This window comes from Myodes glareolus, chromosome 3 (assembly GCF_982192425.1).
Source record: "Myodes glareolus chromosome 3, mMyoGla1.1, whole genome shotgun sequence".
Classification (NCBI taxonomy): domain Eukaryota; kingdom Metazoa; phylum Chordata; class Mammalia; order Rodentia; family Cricetidae; genus Myodes; species Myodes glareolus.
In genome coordinates this window covers 73,770,899-73,796,193 of record NC_142028.1, presented here as the reverse complement: position 1 = coordinate 73,796,193, position 25,295 = coordinate 73,770,899, and the positions used below count along the sequence as shown (strand labels likewise).

Genomic DNA, 25,295 nt, shown 5'->3' with positions numbered 1-25,295 from the left:
AAAATAACATTGAGAAGCTGGAAAGATGGCTCACTGGTTAAGAGACAAGCTACTCTTGTAGTTTGTCAGAGGACCTGGGTTTGATTCCCAGCACCCACAGGAGGTTTACAACGAGGTGTAACTCCCAGTCTCAGGGCACACAGACATACATACAGGCAAAACACCCACACACATTTTCTTTTTAATTAAAAAAAAAAGAACAGAATCTAGTATCTTTCCCCTAATCTTTCCACATATTTCACCCAGAATAACCAAGACCAAGCAATTGTTATGTCCCCAAACCCAACTATTCCAAGTGCTGTGTGGTGAGACCCATAGATATGCCGCTCATCCCCTGGGAGATGTGTGAGAACAGCCTTGGGAGACAAGGAGGGAGATCTCCGACCAAAAGTGAGTTTGCAGCCTTGTCCAGCAGGCGGCAGGGACATCAGCACATCCCACTGATTTAAGGCCGCCAACTTCCTGGGCAAAGGTGAGGTGGCGTCTGTTCGGAAGCTGTCATAAGGTGGGCTTTAGGTCCTGGTCTGTTTATAGAGGTGACGCAGACACAAAGACACAGCAAGGCGTAGAGAACTCTATGACAACTGACATGCGCAGGCAGATGATGACAACTCAGTGGTCCCTGTGGTTTGCTTGGGCAGTGTGAGTGGACCCCGCACTCATGCATCTTGATACAGAACTTTTCAACTTAGGGCAAACTTTGACCCTCAGTGCTGGGCACCACTCCAACGCGCTAAACATTTACCCTGAGCTCAGCATGACCAGGTAGAAAAAGCGGGTCCTGTTGGACCACAAACCCTCTAGTTGAACCCTAATGCGGGCGTTAGCTCCATCACCCATATTCACTGCATCCCGGGCAATCCGTTTTGGTTGAAGACGTAAGAACTTCAACTTTTTTCAGTAACTCAGAGTCATTAGGGGAAAACCTACTGAACTACACTAGAATGAAGTCCCAAGAGGCTGTGTGAGATGTAGAACTATCTGCCCTTCTGCAAAGTAGTGAGGCTCAAAATTTTCTTAGAAAATTTTGCGTAGTTTGTAGTTCCAAGCTGTCTATTTGCCATTGTTGTGAGAGTGTCCCTGTTTCTGTTGTTTGAGAACATCATACGTGTATATAAAGTTCTGATCAACCCAACCCCATTCCCTGCCCTATTCTTCCCCACCACCTTCCCTCCACCCCCACCCCCAGTTTTGTTCTTGGTTACTAGGTGTTGACGAATAAGTGCTTCAAACCAAGGGGAAAGATACACTAAACTAACAAATTAGTCAGCAATTACTTCTCAGACATTAAGTTACATGCAGGTGAATATACAGTCTGAGCTTGATGGCACATCAGTGATTCCATCACTCAGGAGTGAGCCAGAAAGACTGTGAGTTTGAGGCTAGCCTGGGCTATACACTGAATTTCAGGCTTCATCGCAAAGCAATGCCCTGACCCCCAAAACCAACCAAACCACCACCACCAAACTCCGAACAACAATAACAAAGATTTTGTTATCTTTGCATCCCATTCAGCATCTTCTCAAGACTACGACTCTGGCCCAGTGTCCTAGAAAGGGAGAGCTGGTTCTTCTTTGGGCTTCTGAGTCAAATAAGATCCGAATCACCTTTCGTGTGTGTGTGTGTGTGTGTGTGTGTGTGTGTGTGTGTGTGTGTGTGTGTGTGAGAGAGAGAGAGAGAGAGAGAGAGAGAGAGAGAGAGAGAAGGTCTCATTCTGCAGCACAGGCTGCCTTTGAACTCCAGCGTGGTCCTCCCTCTTCAGTCTCTGGTGAGTCTACAGTCATGAGCCACCAAACCTAGATATATTTTATTTAATTACTATAGCTTCTCCTAATTTTAAATTCCATTTCCAAATGTATGTTTTATCCTCCTCTTTCTCCTATTCTCTCCCCATGCTAGTTTCAGTCCTGCAAGCTTACATTTCCAGTCCTCTACTTACATTAAAAAAACAAAACAAATAAACAAACAAACAAAAAAACCTAGCTGGGTGGTGGTGGTCACCTTTAATCCCAGCACTCAGGAGGCAGAGCTAGTTCCAGGATAGGCAAAGCTATACAAAGAAACCCTGTCTTGAAACTAAACAAAACACTAAAACAAACAAACACAAAGAAAACAAAACCAAAAACTTATTTTTTAATCCTAGCACTCTGGAGAGGCATGCAGATCTTTGTGACTCATTCTGGCCTCTATAGAGTTCCAGACCAGCCAAGGTTATACAGTGAGACATTGCTTCAAAATAAATAAATAATAAAAGCAAAAAGTTGATCCATGTCTCTCTCTGGGTATATCTGTGCATGTGACTATAAGTACCCTGAGACCAGAGATGCTAAATCCCCTTTGAACTGGAGTTACAAGCAGTTGGGAGTCACCCACTGTGGGTTCTGGGACTTGAGTTCAGGTTCTCTGCAAGAGCAGTACTTACTCTTTAAGATTTATTTATTGTGTATACAGTATTCTATCTGCATGAATGCCTGTAGGCCAGAAGAGGGCACCATATCTCATTATATGACGGTTGTGAGCCACCTGTGGTTGCTGGGAATTGAACTCAGGACCTCTGGAAGAACAGGCAGTGCTCTTAACCTCTGAGTCACTTCTCCAGCCCCAGCAGTACTCACTCTAAACTGCTGAGTCAACTCTCCAGCCTTCCTTTTTGTAAAGCATTCCCTTGACTTACTTTCTCAAGCACATATTGTCAACATTTTTTTTCTCTTACAACCCAGGCTAGACTCAAAGTCACTAAGTAACAAGAGGGTAACCTAGAACTCTTGATTCTCTTGCCTCTGCCTCTGAAATCCTTGGCTAGCAGGGTAGCACCTAGCATTCCATCAGCCCTTTGAAGGTGGTTTACCTGCAAATACAACAGTCTTCTGAGGCTCACAAGGTAATTTCTGGGAAGGTATCTACAGAGAAATTGTACTTTGTACAATGGAGTCCTATAAGCTTAAGAACCAAAGTGGGGCTGGCGGCCATTCCCTTTAATTCTCTTACAGGCAGACCTGCAGTAAATAGCAAGGGGTCATATTTAGAACCATTATCTGATGCTATTCTCTCTACTAAAATGAACACTTGGTTCACTAAGCTCCCTGCAATAGGAGGATGGCACATGTGTTCCTTCTGAGTCTGCCTTGAGATTATGGCCCATGCTCAAAAACCCGCAGGCAGGCAGGAGGAAAGAACCCGATCAACAGGGCTGTATTGCTCCTCCCCCATAATTAAAAAAGCAACCCTTCAATAATGAAGTGAATCAACAGGTTCAGATTTCGGTCGTAAGTTTATTACCAGTCAAGCCACGGCTGTAATGTTATAGAAGAAACAGACACCAAGAAAGGTGATGGTAAAAACGATGCTTGTCTCCAGGGCTAGTCAGAGGAACCAGGCCCAGAGTGTGTGTCTGCAGCACCTACCTGGGTGCTACTGTCATCTGAACTATCCCCACAGCTCTGAGGCTGGAGGCTCAGCTCTTCTCCAAGCCTCCCAACTTCTCTGCACTCCACGGCCAACAGCTGCTCATGGCCTCTCCAGTCTCCATTCTGCTGTGGCTCCTCCTGCCTCTCTCTTGGGGAAGTGGCCGCCTTCACTGACTCCTCTGGCATTTCTTCCTGCTTACTTTCTCCTAGTTTGGAACTTGGCACAAATATAACAATAAAAAAAAATCTATCAAACAAATATTCTTGTTGCAGACGAGTGAAGAAAATCCTACACGCTAGGGGATTTTTTTCAAACGTGAATTGGAAGGCTGGAAGTTGTTCCCGGTGCAGTTTATAGCAATGACTCTTACGTTTTCACTCATAGTCCAGGAGATGACCCATCATACATTTTCATTTACAGCCCAATGACCAGTTTAAACTTTTTTTGTCCTTTCTGGACTTTTAGTATTGCGCTGGGCAGATTCAGGTCATAGAGAGTTCTAAATGCCACTCAAAAGCAGGTACTTCAACAGGCAACGAGGCTACAGTGGGCTATAAGAGGTTTATAATTGAGAAATAAGGCTATTTAGATGGTAATTAGGCTGAGTAGTAATATATGGCTGGGTTAATCATTGACATGAGCTAACGAAGGACAGGAGTAAAAGTGTACGTGTGTTTGCACACACACACACACACACACACACACACACACGGATGTTGGTGGGAGATTTTAGTACAGATAGGAACATGGGAAAATAAAGTATTCCAGGGTGTTTTAACAAATAAGATCTGCAGGGGCCAACAATATGGTTCAGTGGGGAAAGGTGCTTACTGCCAAGCCTGATGACCCGAGTTCAATCCTTGGGACTCACATGGTAGAAGGAGAGAATCAAGCCCTTTAAGGTGTCCTCTGACCTCTACAAAGGTGCTGTGGCATGCTTGCACCTCCCATTCCCCAGTTAAGTAAATGGGTTTCCTTTTATTTTTGTTTTTAAATAAAAAAAACATGCCAGGGAACCTTGATGAGAGACTATTGTCTCTATCCACATAATAAAAGTAATAAAAATCAGGGGTGGGAACCAGGACTGGGTCTGGAGAGACTTTTGGTCAGTGTTCATGACATTCACCATCAGCCAAATGTGGCAGGTGAGGGAGACAAGGTGACATCTGGATCTCTACCTGGGGCAAACTCACGACTGGATGGTGGACTAGGGTAGAAGGGTGCGCATAAGGAATGCTTGAGGATCCTGACACAGGGGAGCAGTGGCAGAAATCTTGGCGTTGAACCCAAGGACACAGGAAGAGGGGGTTTATGGGTGAAGGGGTCATCTTAGATGGAGCAAATACAGAGCAAGCAGAAGGGGCTGGAAAGCCAGAGAAAGAGGGAGAATCCTTGAGAATTTAAGTCACAGAAACAGAAGGAGGGGCGCAGCTTCAGCCCTCAGAGAATGTATAGATTACCGTGCACACAAGCATGCTGGGTGGTTTGGCTGCATTTTGCTTCTGCTATCTTTCTTTTGGGGCAGAGCTTTCTGCATGCTAGGTAAGCACTCTGCCACGAAGCTACACCCCAGCCCCACTTTTATTTCTAGTCCCTCAATCTGAAGTTTGTTTGGGGCACCTTGGATCCCAGCATTGCATGCTTCATCGATTATAGTTGCTACTCACATTCAAGAAGGCAGTTGGCAACACAAGTCAAGAGCCACAAAAATATTTAGAATCTGAGGCTGGAGAGATGGCTCAGCAGTTAAGAGCACTGGCTGCTCTTCCAAAGGACCTGGGCTAAATACCTAGTTGACAGTTCAGAAACATCTGTCTCTCCAGTTCCAGGGAATCTGATTTCTTCTTCCAGCCTCCAGAAGCACCAGGCATGCAAGTGATGTACATACATACACGCAGGCAAAGCATCCATACACACAAAAATAGTTGATTAAAAAAAGAAATCCCTGAGCTGTCTTAAAATGTTGAGATTCTGAAAAGTTGTAACCCATGAACATATATTGTGCGGTGCTGCGAACTGGATCTAGGGTTCCAGGCACGTTAGGAAGGTGCTATAGTATTTACTGAGCTGTAACCCCAGTCTCCATGAATATATAGTAATAGTAATAAAATAACTCAGAAGAGGAAAATCTGTGTTCAGTGCTGCTCATAATAATGTGTTTTAAAGCAGCAGCTCATGGAGACACACTGCTCCTCTTTGGACATAGTTTTATTGTTTCCCCCAAGGGGATCTCTCCGAGTGAGCCAGCCAGTGAGACTAGTGTGAGGTATCCTTCAACCAACAAGGTGGAAAAGCAGTCGAGGAGCACTCCTGACAGCACCTTGGGCCTAGACATGCAGGCACACAAACACTCATGCACACCTCCGCACATGCAATCATGTACACACGTGTGCACACACAGGGGAAAAAGAACATGGCTCTCCCCTCCTTTCTCTCTGGCTTCCAGACTTGCCATGTAATCCCTTCTTGTGCATGCTCCTTCTGCTGTAATGCCATCTGCTGGAAGGCTCTCACCAGAGATAGGTGCCGTCCTCCTGAACCCCCAGAACCGTGAGCTAAAGAAACGTCTTAAAAAAATTCAGTCTCAAGTATTTTGACATAGACATGTTCCCCAAATCAGAAAACAAAACAATCTAGCTGGAATTCAAGTTATTTTATTTAAAATTGCATTACAATTAAGTGTGTATGTATGTGTGTGTACGTGCACATGTAGAAGTGCACACATACACATATAGAAGTCAGAGGATGACCTGTGGGAGTCAGTTCTATCCCTCTGTCACATAGGTTCTAGTGATCAAACTCGGGTTTGGTGGCAAGCACCCTTTCTCCCTGAACATTTCACTGGCCCTCCCCTTATTGTTTGAGATGGGGGTCTCTCACCAAACCTAGAACTCACCAATTTAGCTAGATGAGCTAGCCTGTAAATTCTGGGAACCCTTCCATTTCCACATGTCAAACCAGTGGAGGGACAGGTGAACATCACTATACCTGGCTTTTACATGGGTGTTGGAGATCTGAACTGAGGTCCTCACTCTTGTCTGGCAAGCCCTTCACTGCCTGAGCCATTTCCCTGGCCATTTTTAACATTAATTTTAATCCTTTCCCCATACTCAAGTTACCATATCTTCTCCATTGATGAAGGAGGGTCATCGGTCTATGTGTTACTCTCATTGGTTAATTAATAAAGAAAACTGCTTGGCCTGATAGGTCAGAATATAGGTAGGTGGGGAAGACAGAACAGAATGCTGGGAGGAAGAAGACAGTGAGGCAGATGCCATGGCTCTCCTCTCCGAGATGGAGGTGGGTTAGAATCTTCCCGGTAAGCCACAACCTCGTGGTGATATACAGATTATTAGAAATGGGTTAATTAATATGTGAGAGTTAGCTAATAAGAGGCTGAAACTAATAGGCCAGGCAATGTTTAAATGAATACAGTTTCTGTGTAATTATTTCGGGGGTAAGCTAGCCGGGATCCGGGTGGGAACAGCCCACTGCTCCATTTACACTCTATCTCGGTTAGAGTCACTAATCCCAAAAGTCCCATTGAATTTTACACATAGCAGGAAGTGTGATTTTCCTAAAACACTAACCTATTGTCTTACCCAGGCTGCTAAACCTCTAAAGGAGGTTTTTATTGTCAAAATTCCTAAGTTGGGTGCTTCCTTAGCACACGTGATGCCCCATGATTAACCTCAATGTTGCAAAACCAGCAAGCAAACACTTCCCTGATATAAGCATCCCATGTACCTATATGTTGGGGATTCTGCCTGCATCTGGTTCTCATTGTCCCCCTCATCTAGAATTCTTCTAAACGACCTCACACAAGCCTCTGCCTCTTCAATATCATGTTCCGCTATCTCTCCTCTCCCGTCTCTGCCTCTGTCACCCTGCGCCCCCATTTGGCCCTTGATAGACTATGAAGCCAACACTACCTCATTTAACTACCTCCTCCCATCAGACCACAATGTTAAACCTGTCTCAGTTTGCGCCCTGCCTCTGATTGGAGCATCTGCACACAGTGGACAAATGGTTATTGCTGAATGTAGTTGTGTTCCAGGTCTGAGGTCTGACTGAAGTGGCGCCTGCCAAGGGGCACAGGCAACGAAACAGGAGTCATTAGAGACCGGGAGAGAGGCAAGCAGGTGGCAGACAGAGTTCTAGTAGTCCCAGTAATGGGAAGTAGTTAGGGCCAAGCCATAAAAACAAGGGTGGGGAGGAGTCTAGTAGAAAGAAGCCCAGAGTCTGTCTCCTGGCAGACTTCCCATCACAGAAGGACAAAGGCACCAACCAGCCTTGCTACCATGGCAAGTCTCCCCACTGGTGACCCAGTGCAGCCAGGCATGGTTGAGCAGTTCTGACTGATACTGTCAGTTCTTTCCGTGAAGCATTTCCAGGGTGACTGCTACATCCTGACAGCTTCTTGCTCCGGGCTACTGTTTCTTCACCTGTGGCTCACAATGGATTAACCGACCTGCCTGTAGCCTTCCATCTTCATCTAAGGAGCTGCTAGGACAACTTCCCTGGAAACCTGCCACACTGTCTCTGCGCTCTAGAATTAAGCTTTCTTGATCCCTCCACCAAACCTAAACATGGTGAGCCAGCTTCTCAGTTCCTTGTTTTGGGTCTTGCTATTAGAGAACCGCCCCCATCTCGCCAAGATGCCCTTCCCACCCCACACCTGCCAACCCCATCTCTCCAAGATGCCTTTTCCCCTCCACCTCTCAGTTTCCTGCTTGGGAATCGTGGATTCAGAGCTAATTCTTAAGTTGTAAGAAATTTTTAACATAGCAGAAAATTCAGAAGCTCCCAAACTGGCAAAGCAGTATCTATCTGAGAACATTTCATGCAGAAATAAATTTGGTGGCATCAGGACCCAACCTCCCCGGTTCACAGAAAAGACTGTCCTTGGGAAGTAGAAAAAGACAAGATCTCCTGTGTAAACTGGGAGCATGGGGACCTTGAGAGAGGGTTGAAGGGGAGGGGAGAGGCAGGGAGGGGAGGAGGAGAAAAATGTAGAGCTCAATAAAAATATACAAAAAAATAGAAAGACAAAAAAAAAAAAAAAGAAAAGGCTGCCCTTTAGGTCAGTGTCTAAGGAGCATGGGCGTCTACTGTTTCCTCCTCTGTGACCTTTAGACTTTTGTCCACACAAAGTCATTTGTTTCTATTAGTTTTTGTACCAGATTAGAGCAGATCATTTGCCTAAAGTCTCCAAAATTCCTATGAAGGATAATTTTGGTTAGAATTTGTAAAAGCAGAGTTAGGAAGCAAAATTAAACCAATATATAAAAGAGAAGAGTTCTGAAAACTCAATTATCAGATATAATGTCAAATAAGGTCAGCAAAACAGAAACTCCTTACAGAGTACAGCTTTGATTGTGTAAAAACAGCTTTCCGTGGCCAGTAGTGGTGCACACCATTAATCCTAGTGCTAGGGAGGCAGAGGCAGGCAGATCTCTGTGAGTTCGAGTCCAGTCTGGTCTAATGCTGTGGAACAACCCTTTTCTACACTATGAATATGTATTGTTCTCATTGGTTAATAAAAAGCTGACAAGCTGGTAGCTGGGCAAGAAGTTAGGCAGGAAAGTCAAACTGAGAATGGTGGGAAGAAAGAGGACAGAGTCAGGGAGATGCCAGTCAGTCACCAACGAAGCAGAATGTGTAAAAGTAAGGCAACAAGCCATGAGTCACGTGGCAAAGAATAACTAAAAATATGTGCTAATTTAAGTTTAAGAGTGAGCCAGTAATAAGCCTGAGCTAGCTATCGGCTAAGCATTTATAACTCATATTCAGCCTCTGAATTGGTTATCTGGGACCAGGCAGTCTGGACAGGAAACCCCACCTACAGTCTACAGAGTGAGTTTTAGGACAGCCAGGGCCATTATACAGAGAAACTCTGTCTCAAAAACAAAACAAACAAACAAACAAAACCAAACCCAATTTACCTGCATACTTGTGTGCACAGAAGAGAGGTGGGTGGGTATCTCTCCCTGAAGAAGATTGTGGGTTATTGTAACCTACTTTTATTTTTACGTGCTTCCTACATTCCAGCAGAAAGTGCTAACTTTCAAAAGCAAGAAGGAAAGTTTCAAACTGTAATGTTAGTGCTAAATCAGAAAGCGGCGTACTGCCAGCCCACTGCCCTATGCTGCAAGCGGTGCCCTAGACACTGCCCAGCCCACCTGTTCTCTTCCACAGCACTCGACACAGCGGTTAAAAAAGAAAAAAAAAAAAGACAAACTCTAGGAAATGCTCAGAACTAATTTTCTTTTCTGATTACATCTCTTGAAAAGGAACGTCAAATCTTTCAGATAACCAAGCCAAATAAAATCCCCTCCAATTACTACTGTGTCCGGGAGTTTCTCAGTTTACCAGAGTGCCTGTCTTTCTTCACTTGGGCTCAGAACCTCCACTTCCAAAAGTGGCGCTTTAGACACCAGATCTTCACAGAGGTTCTCGCTTGTCATTAAATTAGCAGTTCTGTCCCCTACAGAGCAATATTCTAACTGTTCCAGTTCTTGTGACAATTTCAAGACCTGTAAAGTTAAATGAAAAAGCAAATGTTCTATTTTGCAAACTCTTGTACGTCTGTGAAAAAAAGCGCATTGACACCACCAAATGCTTCATTACTGCCTTAAGATAGCCAAACCGGTGCCATACAGTAAGTCTCATTACAATCTAGTTAAGTACTTAGTAGGTGTTATGACATAATCCATGCTTACAGTAGACATTATGTAACTCCATGATTTAACCAACCAAACAACCAACCAACCAAACCAACAGGTAGTTTGGTCTTTGATGTTGGCAGGTCGATTGATTGCTGTTTATAATGGGCTGTACCTTTAAACAGGAACCAAGAAAGAAATGGCAACAAAACTCCAGCAATCCTTAGGCTTTGACACGCCCACCACACACTTTTGTGCCCACGTTTTGACGGCACTTCTCTGATTCATAAAGCAGTAACATGTTGCTTCGAGAAAATAGTAGAAGGCTTTTATAAAAGGGACATTTCTTCCAGGCTGACTCTATTTATTTGAAAACACTTGAACTTGTAAAGGTTTCTTGGTGACTGTGGTGGCCCCTAAATGTCAGCCTATGTGACAGTGTATTTAAAAGGCTACTGTGAGGCTCAGGCTTGGTGTCTGGGTAGAAACGAGACTCTGTATAATATAATCTGTTCCTAGGAGAATCTGGCAGGACTAAGTAAGACATTAATTTCTGTTTGTTTGCTCTTAGAAGATTCTGTAATTTCCTCTCCTCAATGGCATCTAGTGGAATGTTCACACGAAATCCAAGCAGACCTCCTTCCAGCAGAGAGGTTGGCTGGGAAATAGTTCTATGAATAGAAGATGGTTCATATCACAGTCCTCAATTAGAGCAAACAACTGCTTGTCTGAAAACGCAAAGTTCCTACAGTAATTGTGCTTGATTCCAAGAGCCAAGGAATTAAATCCAAAGCTTAATTTCCATGTACTTTAAGGGATTCCCTTGGTCTCCTAAGACTTTCCAGTCCTCTCAAGAGGAACTACAGATTACAGTATAGACTTCAGTCCACATATCTCTCCCAAGGGCTGTCACTTTCTAGTGAAGGTGGGCCTTGAACCTCGGAAGTGGGAGGCTTCAGATGGCTTATCTGAAGTGTGGGGAGCGTGTGGTCAAAGACAGACACACAGGTGACTCAAGCTGCTTTGAAGAAGAGGGAGAAGGCCACAATATGAGAGGAAACAAGAAGACAGGCAGCAGGAGAGAATCTTGGGAAATGATTTCCTTCCTTCCTTCCTTCCTTCCTTCCTTCCTTCCTTCCTTCCTTCTTTCCTTTCTTTGAGACAGGGTTTCTCTGAAGCTTTAGAGCCTGTCCTGGAACTAGCTCTTGTAGACCAGGCTGGCTTTGAACTCACAGAGATCCACCTGCCTCTGCCTCCCGAGTGCAGGGATTAAAGGCGTGTGCCACCACTGCCCAGCTGGGAGATGGTTTTCCTAATGAACATATATTAATTTTGCAAACAGGAAAATAAATTCCAAATGCTACTTAGTTATTGTGAAAATGCAAACACTACACAATGACAATCAATCCTACTTTTAAAAGGACAGCAGGCAGCAGAACTCGGGGTGAATCAGCAGAACTCGGGGCGAATACTCCAGCAAATTAAAAACAACAGTAACACAAACACCAAGCATTTTCTGGGTCCTCTGCGAATGTCTCAAGCCGTTGGAAGTTCTCCTCTTTTTTTTAAAAACATATTTCTTTTCATCTTTTTAAAATTATGTGTATATATGTGCAAGTACATGCAGTTGCCTGGTAATTCAGAAAAGGAAATCAGGTCCCCTGGAGCTGGAATTACAGGCAGTTGTGAGCCTCTCGAGGAGGGTGCTGGGAATCAAACTGGGGTCCGTTGAATGAGCAATAGGTGCCCCTATGCATCAAGTCATTCTCCAGCCCCAAAATGTTGCTATTTGTCATGAAGAAAGTTACCCCACTGGCCCTTCTAGGGGAGGACAATGTGGGAAAGGACAAGCTTCCACTTGATCTTAGTGATAACAGTTCAGTCTAATCACCGGCCGCGTCTAAATACCAAAGAACTAAGGTCAGTGCTCCGGTCTGTGAGACCTTATGGTAGGACAGAAAGAGCACAGGCTGAGAAATGCCAAGCAAATTGGGGGTAGTTCAATTGCCCCTGGGTTCTTTTTATAAACTGAATGAGCTGGCCTCCAAGATCACACCTATTTCTGCTACAATTTCTGTGTGATGAGTTTAGATGTGACCCAGACAAAAAGTCTATGAAATCAGAAGCTTTGGCAAGTCCATAGTCACAGCCCGCCTTCTGCTGAGCAGGGCGCCTTCAAGCCTAGAGCACCAAGTCTTCCGAAGGGAAGCTTCTGGGTTGGTCAAGATGCAGAGGCTCAAAACGGAAACTTTTCATGAGCAATAGTTTCATAAAGCATCCCAAAGAAGTCAACCATGAGATGATTGCCATTGCAAAGGGAAATTCGATAAATCTTACAGTGGAGAGATACGACAGAGAGCATCTCAGCCAAACCCAGAACAGTACAACAACGTAGCTTGAGTCTCCCAATAAAACGTGCTGGGAAGGAGACATCATTTCCATAGGACTCCTGTCCAGCATGAGCAACTTGCATTATACTGAGGGGAAATAGCAGACAAACCCAAACAGAAGGACCTTCTTCCAAATAACAGGCTGTGACTCTTTCAAAAGCCCTAAACTGAAAATGAAACCTGGAACTGGAGAGATGGTTCAGTGGTTAAGAGCACTGGCTGCTCTTCCAGAGGCCCTGAGTTCAATTCTCAGAAACCACATGGTGGCTCACAACCATCTATAATGGGATCTGAAGCTCTCTTCTAGCATATAAGGTGTACATGCAGACAGAGTACTCATACCTAAAAGCATAAAAGACATGGAGCCCTCACTCTCAATAAGGTGGCCTCAGGAGGAGACCTTAGGAAGCACAGGGGTGGAGCTCTCATGATGACATTGGTACTCTTATGAGAACCATCTGGGCTGGGGAGATGGCTTGGGGATGGAGCATTTGAAGTGAAAGCATAGGGCCTGAGTTTGGATCCCCAGAACTCACAGTCAGATGTGATAGAGCGATACGTGGGGGTGGGTGGAGGGTGGAAGTGTGTGTAGAATCTCAGTGCTCCTACAACATGATAGGGGCAGAGTCAGGAGGACACACAAAACTTGCAGACCAGCTAGCCTAGCAGAGGCAGTAGCAAAATATAGGAAACCCTAACTCCAACCAACTGGAAGGCCAGCTGAGGTTGACCCCGCCCATGTTGTGGCATGAGCATGTCCACATTCATGTCCACACTCACACACATGAACATTCGTGTGCGCACATATATCATGCACGAGGAGGAGGAAAGAACCAGGAGAAGATGGCCATCTGTAGGCTGGAAAGCAGCCTTCACCAAATGGGGATCATTGGTGCCCTGACTGTGAACTTCCAACCTGCAGAGCTGTGGGCAATAAATGCTTGTCATTTAAACTGCCCAGTCTATGCTTTCTGTTCAAGCTGCCAAACAAAGACTTCTTCAAAAACCTCATAGACAGACAGACAACTCCTGTGGGCAGATTCGGGGGCTTAAAAAGCTTTCAGTGATCTTATCTTGTGTCTTAGACTCGACATGTTTTGAGCTGTTGTTCTCCTCTTCAGCTGCGCCTCCATCACCGTCTCCTCCTCCTCTTCATCCTCTTCTCCATCTCTGTGAAGGAGCAGGACTGACTGCTCAGGGTGCCGATGGCTCCCTTGCTAACAGTGTCCCACAAGCAAAGGCTGCTTGTACCGTTCCCCACACATCTCCCTGGATTATGGACTGTTTCCTCCCTACATTCCATACCATAATCCACGCTCTAGAAATTCAGTTGGCAGGAACTGATTTAAGGTCAGACATCCACAGGCGGTGGAAGTCTAAATGTTTGCCCTGACTTACAACCCATGCTATACATCCTTTTGCTATATGGTAGTAAAAGGAACTTTGGTTTCTAAATCTGCTACTTACAGTTTCCTTTTATTCCATTCACACACAAGACATGTTAAATATTGAACACTCAAGTAACCAATAATTCAATCTCACCTTGGCTTCTAATTCAGAATTCTCTCTTTGTAGCAGGTTATATGCTACTAAAAACTGGTCTCTGCCCTCAGCCCTTGGAAGATTTTGAATTTCCTTATAAAGGCACAGGAGTTCTGACTTTGATTTTTGGAATTCCTGTTTAACAAATGAAGATTTTTTATAATAAAAATATATTTAAATCTAAAATCATTTTAAATAATAAAGTTTTTAAAGTAACAAAATGTAAAAAAAAGCAAAAAAAGAAAAGATATTTTATAGGATAAATCAAGTCTATTTCCCTGCAAAGGAATAAAGTTTCTACAAAGGATTTTTGAACCAGTCCAAAGGAGCTGTTCACCATTACATGTTACCAAACGCAGTGTTTCAGTATTTACAGGTTAAAAGACTGGGTGTCTACACTCATTAAAGCAAAGCTTGGATAAAAGTAAAATCTTCATCAGCTCCTGAATTAAATATTTATTTGCTTTAAAAATACAAGGCCGACAAGATGGCTCACTGGGTGAACAAGTTTGCCATGCAAGCCTGGGGTCCTAAATTTGATCCCTGGAATCCATGTAAAGGTGAAAGGAGGAAACTGGCTCCAGAGTGGTCCTCCGGCCTCAGCACTTGTGCTGTGACAATGTATTCTCTCCCTTCCCACATATACACAGACAATAACTAACAAGTTTAAAGTGCATCTCGCAGCGTCTTTCATACAACTTCGTGCTACAGTGTGGTGTAGCTTTGATCTGCACCCCAACAAGGCTACCTCTGAAACTAGGGCTGGGCAGAGTACGGGAACTTCACCTCAGGTAGCCAGAAAACGGGGAAGCTGCTTCCCACATCCCTCTGATTTGTCCTTAACCACAGATCCTGCTGCTGTACGATGTGTGCTCGATGACTCATGAACCAGCATTTCCTCCAATCCTCGGACTGTGTGTTTTGACGCAGGTCACACAGTTTCTCACACTTTAACACAGACCACACGGATATGCAGTGTTTGATGGGGGATGATGAGGGAGTGACAGTTTGTGATACCCAGTAGCTAACAGGTCACATGACACTTTAGGAGAAAGGGCTATTTGAAGTTCTCTGAAAGCTTTGAAGTCAGAGGGAATGGAAGGTGGGGGTGGGGCTGTAAAAAAGCTACAAAGGGAAGGGGGTTCCTAAATCCAGACAAAATGAGAACAGACTGTGGGGCCCTGGTCTGACAGACTGGAGCCCTTGTAAGAAGAGAAGAGACACATAGGTCACACACTCTGCCAAGAGGATACGGAAGGTGGCCAGGACTTCCCAGCCTCCAGGACTATAAGGAAGTCACACAGCCAATGGTACTGACGACAGTGCTCAGCCTAATTTCTGTTTTCTTTATTGCATTGCATGGCCAGGGCATGAGAGAGAGAGCTGGGTGTCTTCCTCCATGACTCCCTGCCTGTTCATTTTCGGGTTTCTCACTGAGTGGGCAGCTTGCTGTTTCTGCTTGGTTGACTGGCCAGCGATCTCTGTCCCCAGGGCTGAGTTTTCAGACACAGTAGTCAGCCTGCCTTCTTACATGGTGCTGGAGATTCCAATTCAGGACTCCAGGCTCGCATAGCAAGGGCTTTTACCTACTGATCTGTCTCCCCAAGGTCATAGTCTGTTTAACAACAGGAACAAATGGTCACACGACAGGAAGAAAGCACCACCCACAATGTGATACCTCACTGTCCACTCTCAAGGACTTCTGAATAGTAAGAAAGGCAGACATCAGTTGCTGTTGCTTCTGTCTCTCCTCTGACAAGTCACTCTCAAATACTTTAATATTCTCTTGGCTCATTTTCAGTATCTGTAAGAGGTATTTTGCATAATTCACTTTATGAACTATTATACAATAGCACTGTTACCTGTAAAATTTAATAGCAATAACCTCCTGCTTGTCTTAATGCTAATGTCCTGTGTGGGTTATAGAAACTTAGGAAAACCAGTTCATAGGCCATAGTTTTCTCTCTAAGCCAGTTGATATAACTGCTGCATGAAGTGAGCCTTATCCTGCCTACAGCATAGCCACCACGGCACGTGGACTATGTGGTTTTGAAGACATTTTACAAATGTTAATCATGCATGAGCTAGATTAAACTTCATTATTTATTTAGTGGGAGGGAGAACACACACATCATAATGTTTGTCAGAGGACAATTGGTGAGAGTGAGTTCTCTCCTTCCACCATGTGAGGGGTCCCAGGAGTCAAACTCAGGCGGTCAGGCTTAGCAGCACCTTTGCCCTCTAATCCAGCGGTTCTCAGCCTGTAGGTCGATCCCAAAAGAGGGTCATTAACAATCTTCCATAGGGGTGATCTAAGGTCATCCTGCATCTCAGGCATTTACATTTCAAATAATAACAGTAGCAAAATTACAGTTATGAAGTAGCAATGGAAATAATTTTATGGTTGGGGGGTCACCCAACAACATGAGGAGAGTTGAGAACCTTCCCTAAGCCATTTCCCTAGGCCCCAAACGTAAGATGCTGATGGAATCTTCCCAAATGTAATGCTGATGACAAAAGGGGTAACAACTGTAATGGCTGCGTTCACTGAGGGACTAGCGTGCATCAGACACTATGGTGAAGGCTCTACCTGAATAATCTCACATTGTCTCTGGAGGAGCACCGTGGGATAGGAATGGAAGGATCATCACGTGTCCCCCACAGGACACCAGTAAGTCTCAGGTGTTCTGTCACTTCTCAAGGTCAGACAGCGATTGTTCACTTCCAAGTCCACCTACCATATCTACTCTATGCAGCCATACCCATGTACACTTCTTATTGTCTGTGAAGCCTACCAGGGTGTCTACCTAAAATCAAAATGTGCTTTAGTGAGTGTAATTGTCTGCTCTGTCCCTTTAAGAGACAGGCCATGCCCCCGTTTCTCTCTCTCTCTCTCTCTCTCTCTCTCTCTCTCTCTCTTTCTCTCTCTTTTTTTCTCTCTCTCTTTTTCTCTGCCTCTCTCTCTGCTCTTCTCCCCTTCACCCCCATAACCCACTAAATAAATATCCAACCTCACTCTGCATGGTGTGCCTATCCATGTCTCTGTCTCTCACCTGCCAACCCACCATGTGGCTCCCTACTCGGGATCAGCCGCCTTCAAGTCTCATGGTGTGCCCATCTGTCTGTCTCTCCTTGTGGGACTGGCTGCCCCATCGAGGCCTCTCACCCACCACGCCACTCCCTGCCTGGGACTTACTGGGACTCACTGTCTCTAGTGGCCCACTGCAGTCACTCTGTGAACTGCACTGTCCCTGCCTGGGACTGGCTGCTCTTGGGACCTGCAGCCTGCTGCTTGCCTCCACTTTGGGAACCTGTGGCATGGTCTCATGGCCTGCTGCCCACTGCCGTCACTTGGGGACTTGCAGCATTTCTGCTGCTGCGCCCCTCGGGGAACCTGCAACATTTTACTTAAACCATAACAGTGAGCACATAGTGAGAGTCCCCTGGACATACTCCATGGAAAGAACAGGCTGTCAAGGGCAAACACAGCCGGTACGCCAGAGCCACACTACCTGTGTTTTAGTACCAATGGTGTAAGAGATGGTTATTCCACCATTAGCCTCAGTTTTCCCTGATGAAAACCAAGCATGGCAGTGCCTGGACACACATAAACACTTTTCTCAGAGACAAAGCCCCACATTGTCCTGAACTCCCACCCACCCTGTGAAGCAATAAGCCTAACCATCCCCGTGGTTCCCACAAGCCTCACTGACTTCTCCCAGCAGGCCTTCTGTAAGCTTATCACAATGAGCTGGGGATGGACCATCCCCAGGGCCGTGTTTTCTCCCTTGGCCTGTTGGCAGTGTTTTGCTCATTCATATGTGGTTTGCCTCACATGTATTTATTAAGAAACATAACTGAAGAATTATCTTTGCAAGCAGGGCGAGGGAAGTGGAAGCAGGAGGATTTGGAGTTCAAGAGTAGCCTTGGCTGCATAGTGAGTTTGTAGTCAGCCCGGCTGGACGAAACCTGCCTCAAAGTAGAGCATCATATTTTATTTTCATTTCTTACCTCATTAAAATCTTGTACTTTAATTGGCTCTTGATCTTTCATACGGTGTCTTGTCCGTCTTCCTATGTTACTGATAACTTGGCCTCTCAGATGGAAATCTCAATCCAAATAAATCACCAGTTAAAACACACAAGAGTTACTAAAATAGTCTTAAAATAATTTACATTTGTTTAAATTATTCAGTGTGTGCATGTGCACACAAGTTATGTGTGGGCATACTTGTGCAATGGTGCACATGGGGAGGTCAGAGAACAACTTTTGGGGAGCCTATTTTCTCCTTCTACCTTTTTGTCATTCCAGAGATTGAATTTAGGTCTCCAAGTTTGTACGGCAAGCACTTTTACCCACCCATCCGTCTTGCCAGGCCCCAAAATGGGCTACATTCTTTTCTTTGAAAAGACATGTTTATTCTTGTCTTATGTGTATGAGTGTTTGCTTTTTAGGTGTGTGTATGCACCACATGAATGCAATGCCCGTGGCAGCCAGAAGGGGGCGTCAGATCTCCTGGAACTCAAATTACAGATGACTATGAGCTGCAATAGGAGTGTTGGGATTGAACCTGGATTCTCTGTAAGAGGAGTGAGCACCGTGAGCCATGTCTCCAGCCCTAAGCTACATTGCTTGGGTATCTTTCTCTAAGACAAACCCCATGAAGTGTCTTCCAACAATTTTACCTTCTTTCTTGGTTAGATCAAGTGTTCATTTTAATTACAGACTGACTTACTGGTTTGGGCTTTAGCTGTTTGGCAGCGAGCCAAAAGGAACAAGCTTTAGAAAAAGCTCTAAAGCATCCTGTTGCATTAATCAAGTTACTATTTACAGTTCTCATATTTAAGGTCCAGAAAACAGGATGGGCAATCCCAAATGATGAGTTAGAAAGGAGAAGAGGATGCTACTTAAAACCATTCACAAAGACTCGGATGAGTCAGACTCCTTCTGACAGTAGTTAGAGAAAATGGAGAACTGTGTCGACCTACAGCAAGGCCTGAGGAGAGGAGGAAGGACATATTTTCACCCAAAGCATCTTCTCTCTCGTCATTACTCAACATCCACCTAGTGAACACCTTTGCATGTCCCCAAGACACTCCGATGCATTCAACACTCAAGGCAGGAGTTCCTTAGCCCCAGCCACACTCGCGTGGTGCCTGATGCTTTAACAGAAAGCGGTGGAGACACCTAAACTCTTCAAACTAAGACCGCCTTACATTTTCCTTGTGTTTTCTTACTATGAGAATGCCATCCTGAAGAAGAACACCAATAGGCACACGAGCATGGATGGGGGAAAGACCATGAGGTCTCAACCCTAGACAAAGAACTACAGGCAACAAAGGGTGCTGAGAGCAGAGAAGCGATCTTCCCCTGGAGAAGCCACCAATTGGTTATCCAATACCAACGGGTCAAAGCACACATTACCAGTGACTTATGCAGACTGAGTAAGTTGTATTTATATATTTAGGAATCTCTCTCTCTCTTTCTCCGTCTCTCTCTCTCTCTCTCTCTCTCTGTGTGTGTGTGTGTGTGTGCGCGTGCGCATGTGTAATAATAATTGAAAAGGAGGCCATGAATTTGAAAGAGAACATGGTGGAAGACGTGTCCATGGGAGGCTTTGGAGGGAAAAAAGGGAGAAAATGATATAATTCTAACCTCAAAAAATTATTTAAAAAATTTAAAAAGACTATAAGCAAAAAGAAGAAGAAGAAGAATGCCATGTATTTTAATTTTTTTTCTTGAGACAGTCTCATTATATATCTTTGGCTGTCTGAGTTCACTATGTAGACCAAGCTGGCTTTGAACTCACAGACATCTGCTTGCCTTTGATTCCCAAAGCCAGGATTAAAGATGTCTACCATTACAACTGGCTATTTTTAAGGTAGATTTTTAAAAAATGTTTAAGATACCCTTTTCAAATAATATATTTGAAAACTGAAAAATAATTTATACTTAGTATATAACACCAATTAACACAGCTTATTTTATATTTGAAAGCATTTAAATATATTTTACAAGTAGTGTATAAAATTTACCTCAACTAATGGCTCACTGAATACAGGTATGTATTTGAACAATCACATACTTCATGAGACCAGTAGCCAAAGTTTGAAGCTGGAAATGCAAGGATGCAAATGCTAAGTGTTTGAGGGTGGCTCTGGTGTCTAAAGGGAGCTCACCTCATCTGTCAGTCAGCAAAGGGAGAGGAAAGCCGGTGACTTGTCGCAGGTTGCCCCCTTCACAAGAGACAGCTGCCAAGGACTTTGAGGAACAGTTTAACGGCTCAGAACACAGCACGGTCAATGTTCTGTCTGGGAGGCGGGGCTCACTTACCGCTCTGAATTTAACCGTGCCTCCTGGGTGCAGACTGATAAGTAGATCTCGCTGCTGTCACCTCTCTGGGTCATATATGGCTAAGGCATGACAGAGGATGAAACCGCTGCCCACTCACCTCTAGGTGGAATGGTTTCTGTACGCATCCTTGGGCATGCTATAACCTTTATAGGTTACAAGTAAGTCCCTATATAAGTCTCTAGAAACCTCCACAAGAATTGATACTGTATAATCGATTCCTGGCCGACTCTTGCTTGGGTCAAATTTCCTACAGGTCTCAAAAATATGCAGGGGGAATACTTGGGCCTACTTCCTTAAGGAAGTCTGCTCCAGGGATCACGTGAGCCAATACCTGCAAGACTCCCGCCCTCGTGATGGTGCTTGATAAGTATTTAAAACAGTGGATACTGTCATCCTTGGCAAGGAGCTCACATTTCTACTTTACGAAACTCATTCCATGTTTCTATTTTGTGTCTAGGGGTAGAGACTGTACACGGCACCATCTATGGAGATAACAGGAGAACTTGCGGAAATCGGTTCTCTGCTTCTACCAAGTGCATCCTGGGGACCAAACCCAAGTCTTCCTGCAGACAGACAGTGACGGTCATCTATTTACTGATGAGCCTGATGGCATTTAGAAATGCTATCGTGGTTTCAGGTGTGTCAGAAAAAGAAGTGAGTTTTCAGGATTATTTTTCCTGAAAAAAACCAAAAATGACCTTCAAATTTTTATTTGCTAGGGAAGTCTTCAGGACAAACCTGCCGCAGGGCAGCCAGAAGTGAAGGCTTGGGGATGGTTCAGTGGGAGGGGGAGCTTGTGCAGTACTAAGGACCACAGCAACTGGGCTTGTGAGATTCAGGGGCAAAACCACGGGCTCTGTGTCAGGCGGAGCTATGCACCATGGTTTTTACAGCTATGAATTTGTGACCTCTGTCCCCTCAGCCAGGTGAGCAATTCCTGCCTCCTAGGGGTTCTGTTAGCTTTTCATGAATTCTGTCAGCTGAATATGGAAGTGCACATCTGTAATCCCAGCTTGTGGGAGACTGAGGCAGGAGGCTAGCAAATTTGGGGCCAGTTTTGGCTGCAGAAAGAGAGAGCTTGCCTCAAACAAACAAACAGCAATGTAACATGACAAAACAAGAAAACATCCATGATTCATGGCACTACAACACCGTAGATTCCCAAATGCTAGCTTCTATGTGTATTAGACAGGGCTCCCCGGAGGAATACGACCAACAGATTCTACACACACACACACACACACACACACACTCACAGAGAGAGAGAGAGAGAGAGAGAGAGACAGACAGACAGACAAACAGACAGACAGAGGCACAGAGATTCTCCTTCTTTTTGTCCCATGCATTCCCTCATGTGATCAGATGGGGCCCACCCACACCCTGTTGATGAGAAGGGGCCACCCACACACCGTCGATGGGATGGGGCCACCCACACACTGTGGCCATGCTTCTCCCAGTCTGCAGATTTAGATGTTAACCTATCTTACAATGGTTCTCAGACACACCTACAGATATCTGAAGGCCATTCAGGTTGACATAAAATGAGCCTGGTACTATCTTTTTTACTTCCGTTTGTTAGAAAATACAATAAGCAGCGGTCAGGAAGACTGCCAACCTGCAGGCTGAGCGTCCATGACAGGGATGGAGGGCACCTGGTCAAGGTTGAGGCAGGCTCATGGGAAACAGCCGTACTGACCTGCTGAGCACAGCACTCAGCTCACTCAGCTCCTCAGCGGGGAGTGACCCTGGGGTTAACAGTTATTGGTGACTCATCACCCGCTGCGGACCTCAGTTAAAGCATTTGTAGCCTTTTCTTTGTAAAAAATTTTGAGGGTTAAAAAAAAAAAACTCTCCATTTTCAGTTACCAGCCTTCTGTAGGAACTACCTTAAAAAGTTCCTGACTTACACTGGTCACTGTGCGCTGACTGTGTCCTAGTTTTGGTGGATCTTATCAGATGATGGACACCTAAAATCCCAGCACTCAGGGAGCGGAGGCAGGAGCCTAAATCCAAGGTTAACCTGGCCTACCTAGTAAGCTCCAGGCCAGCGTGGGCTAGAGACCCTCTGCCTCCCCCACCTACATATCATATACTATCATCTATACAGTTAGTAATCTACATAATTATAAGCTATGTATATGAATCACTCAGAGAAGAATATCTATTTGCAATGATCTTCGTAAGCATATTCCAGCAAGTGGGTGAAGTATATCTTGGGATTTTATAAGTATATATCTATTTCAAGTTTTGATAAAGCAAGGGATCTGGCTTACACCACAGTCTGGAAGATGACTGACACACAGATCTACTCAAACCAAACTCTTGAGGCTCAGTGCTGAGTACTGGGGAGACCTGAGATGGCATCCGAACATCTTTTCTAGTAAGACAGACACTGCCAGAGAAGGTCACAAGACACTGGCCACAGAGGAGGTAGATCAGGAGGGCACAGCCAAGGGTCTTCTCCCAGATCAAGAATTCTCTGATACAGAGGGCCACGCAGGGGTGGACCACTGACAATCACACTTCAGGGGATACCTGAGCAAGATGAGGTCTTCCTGCCCTGGGGTTCCCCCACAGGTTATGACGCAGCAGACTCTTGGCTGACTGAGACTGCCTCAGCTGCACCAGAATCTGACCTCACCCTGCCCTGTCTTCTTCTTTAAGGGATGTCGCACTTGCATTGGATCTGAAGGCTTTATCTGCCTGTACCTGCTCTTTATAGATCCTTCATCCGCACTCCTCAATAACTTCGGATTTTAAGGTCATCTTGGGACCTGCCTCCTAGGTTAGCCTGCTTCCTGTGAATGATGGTGAGGAGGCTGCCATCATGGTTACTGTCACGGGTGAAAGAAAATGACTGTATCAGAAATGAAATCATTTGGGGAGCTGCAGAGATGGCTCATGGTTAAGAGAGCTTGCTGCTCTTCCAGAGGTTGTGGGTTCAATTCCCAGCATCTACATGGTGACCAACAACCACCAGGAAATCCAGTTCCAGGGGAATCCCATGCCCTCTTTTGACCTCTGTGGGCACCAGACACTCACGTGGTGCACATACATACATGTAGGCACAACACACATTCACGCAAAAATAAATGAATCTGAAAAGAAATGAAGTGAAAGCATTGCGGCCGTTGCCATGTGCCAGACGCTTTGGGGAGAGCGCTTTTGTCTTGGGAGGCAGCCTAGAGTGACTGCACTCCTGCCACGGCCTGATGAGTTTATTCTACATTTCACCTTCACACGAAAGAATGGGGGTAACAGGGCAGAACGATTAGATACAAAAACTATCCACCTGTTGGCGGTGGCGCACGCCTTTAATCCCGGTACTCTGGAGACAGAGGAAGATGAATTTCTATGAGTTTAAGGCCAGCCTGGTCTACAAAGTGAGCTCCAGAACATTTAGAGGAGGCTACACACACACACACACACACACACACACACACACACACACACAAAACAACTCGGTTTCGATGACCTCCTCCTTCTCCCCCCAAATTACTCTTCTTCTTAGGCATCACAAGAAAGGGCAAACCTGGATAAATTTCTTATTTTCCTACAATATCCAAGGGAAATGTGATAGAAGAGCAGACTTCACAAGAGAGTGTATTCTGTTTTGGCTTATGTTTTATATGGAAAAATTTACCATAAAACCCATTTGCAGAGTGCTGGGGCTGCTGGCTCTGTGGCTAAGGGCACCCACTGCTCCTGCAAATGACCCGACCCAGGTCCCAGCACTCACACCATGAGCTCTCACAGCTGCCTAAACTCAGCCTCAGGTGATTCAACTCCTCTGGTCTCTCTGGACTCACGTGAGCAAACAATGTACAGACACATGATTGAAAATAAAGTCTTTAGCCAGGTGGTGGTGGTGCATGCCTTTAATCCCAGCCCTCGGGAGGCAGAGGCAGGCAGGTATCTGTGAGTTTGAGGCCAGCCTGGTCTACAGAGCGATTTCCAGGACAGTCAGGACTACATAGAGAAACCCTGTCTCAAAAAATAAAACAAACAAACATCAAAGTCTTTAAAAAAAAGAAAGCTCAGTGTTTCACATGTATAATACTTTAATTATTTTGAACAAAATATTAATTTATCGGGCATTGATAATCTCCTTTTTTCTTATTGATTTGTTTGTGTAGCCACTCATTCATTCACCCAACAAACAACTATCAATTACAAATACGCATTGGTATTGTTTGGATCATTAGGATGGAGCAGGTACTATTACATTATCTGTTACAGAGAAGGAAACTAAGAGGCAGAAAGCTATGTGTTCAGGGTCACATGTAAGATAGAGCTGGATTTGAACTTAGGCCACCTGAGAAGCTCTTGGTGTTTGGTTAGTACCGTTTCTATTTATCGTAGCCCTGTGGTCCTATCCTAGCAGAATGGCATGGTCGACGAGCACAGCCGAGCAAGCAGATACACTGAAAGGGTCGGTCTGTGATGGATCATGCGCTCAGGGTAGATGCCAGTGGATACGGTTTGCTAGGACCCCAACTTACACCTTGTAAGAGGTTTTACTGTGAACACATGTATTAGCTGGATGTGGTGGCGCACACTTGTGATACCAGCACTTGGGAGATGAAGAAGGCGGAACTAAGGGAGGGAATGGGTGCAGATTTGGTCAAAATACACTGTCTGCATGTATGACATTTTCAAGCAATTAAAGCAAGAACAAGAAAGTACAAGAGAGAAACAGACTCAGCGAAGGGAGATCATTTTCTAAGCACAATGAATTAAAAGGGAGGGAATTTTTTTTAAAAAATAGAATTGTTAGGGAAGAAAAAGTCAGTCTGAAATAAGTAATGCATGGATGAGATTGAAAATACCATGGACTGTCGTGTTATTTCATTTGTACTTTAATAAATAAAGCGTGCCTGAAGATTAGAGAGTAAAACAGCCCCACTGGTCAGCCTTACAGACCAGGCAGTGATGA

At 44.9% G+C, this 25,295-nt stretch overlaps 1 protein-coding gene across 9 annotated transcripts in view; it reads right to left on the bottom strand.

Moving 5' to 3' along the window:
- Ccdc30 (coiled-coil domain containing 30) overlaps positions 1–25,295 on the bottom strand; it is a 97,168-nt gene that overhangs the window by 37,645 nt on the left and 34,228 nt on the right. For 3 of the 9 annotated variants that reach the window (XM_085686486.2, XM_085686485.2, XM_085686487.2), the window contains exons 7-8: positions 9,781–9,944; positions 3,405–3,624 (exon numbers count right to left, since the gene is read on the bottom strand). The exons of 2 other annotated variants lie outside the window; for them this stretch is intronic. In XM_085686486.2, coding sequence (XP_085542612.2) covers positions 3,405–3,624; positions 9,781–9,944 — 384 coding nt within the window. 4 more of the 9 variants (XM_087904655.1, XM_087904656.1, XM_087904657.1 and 1 more) reach the window with 4 other exon arrangements.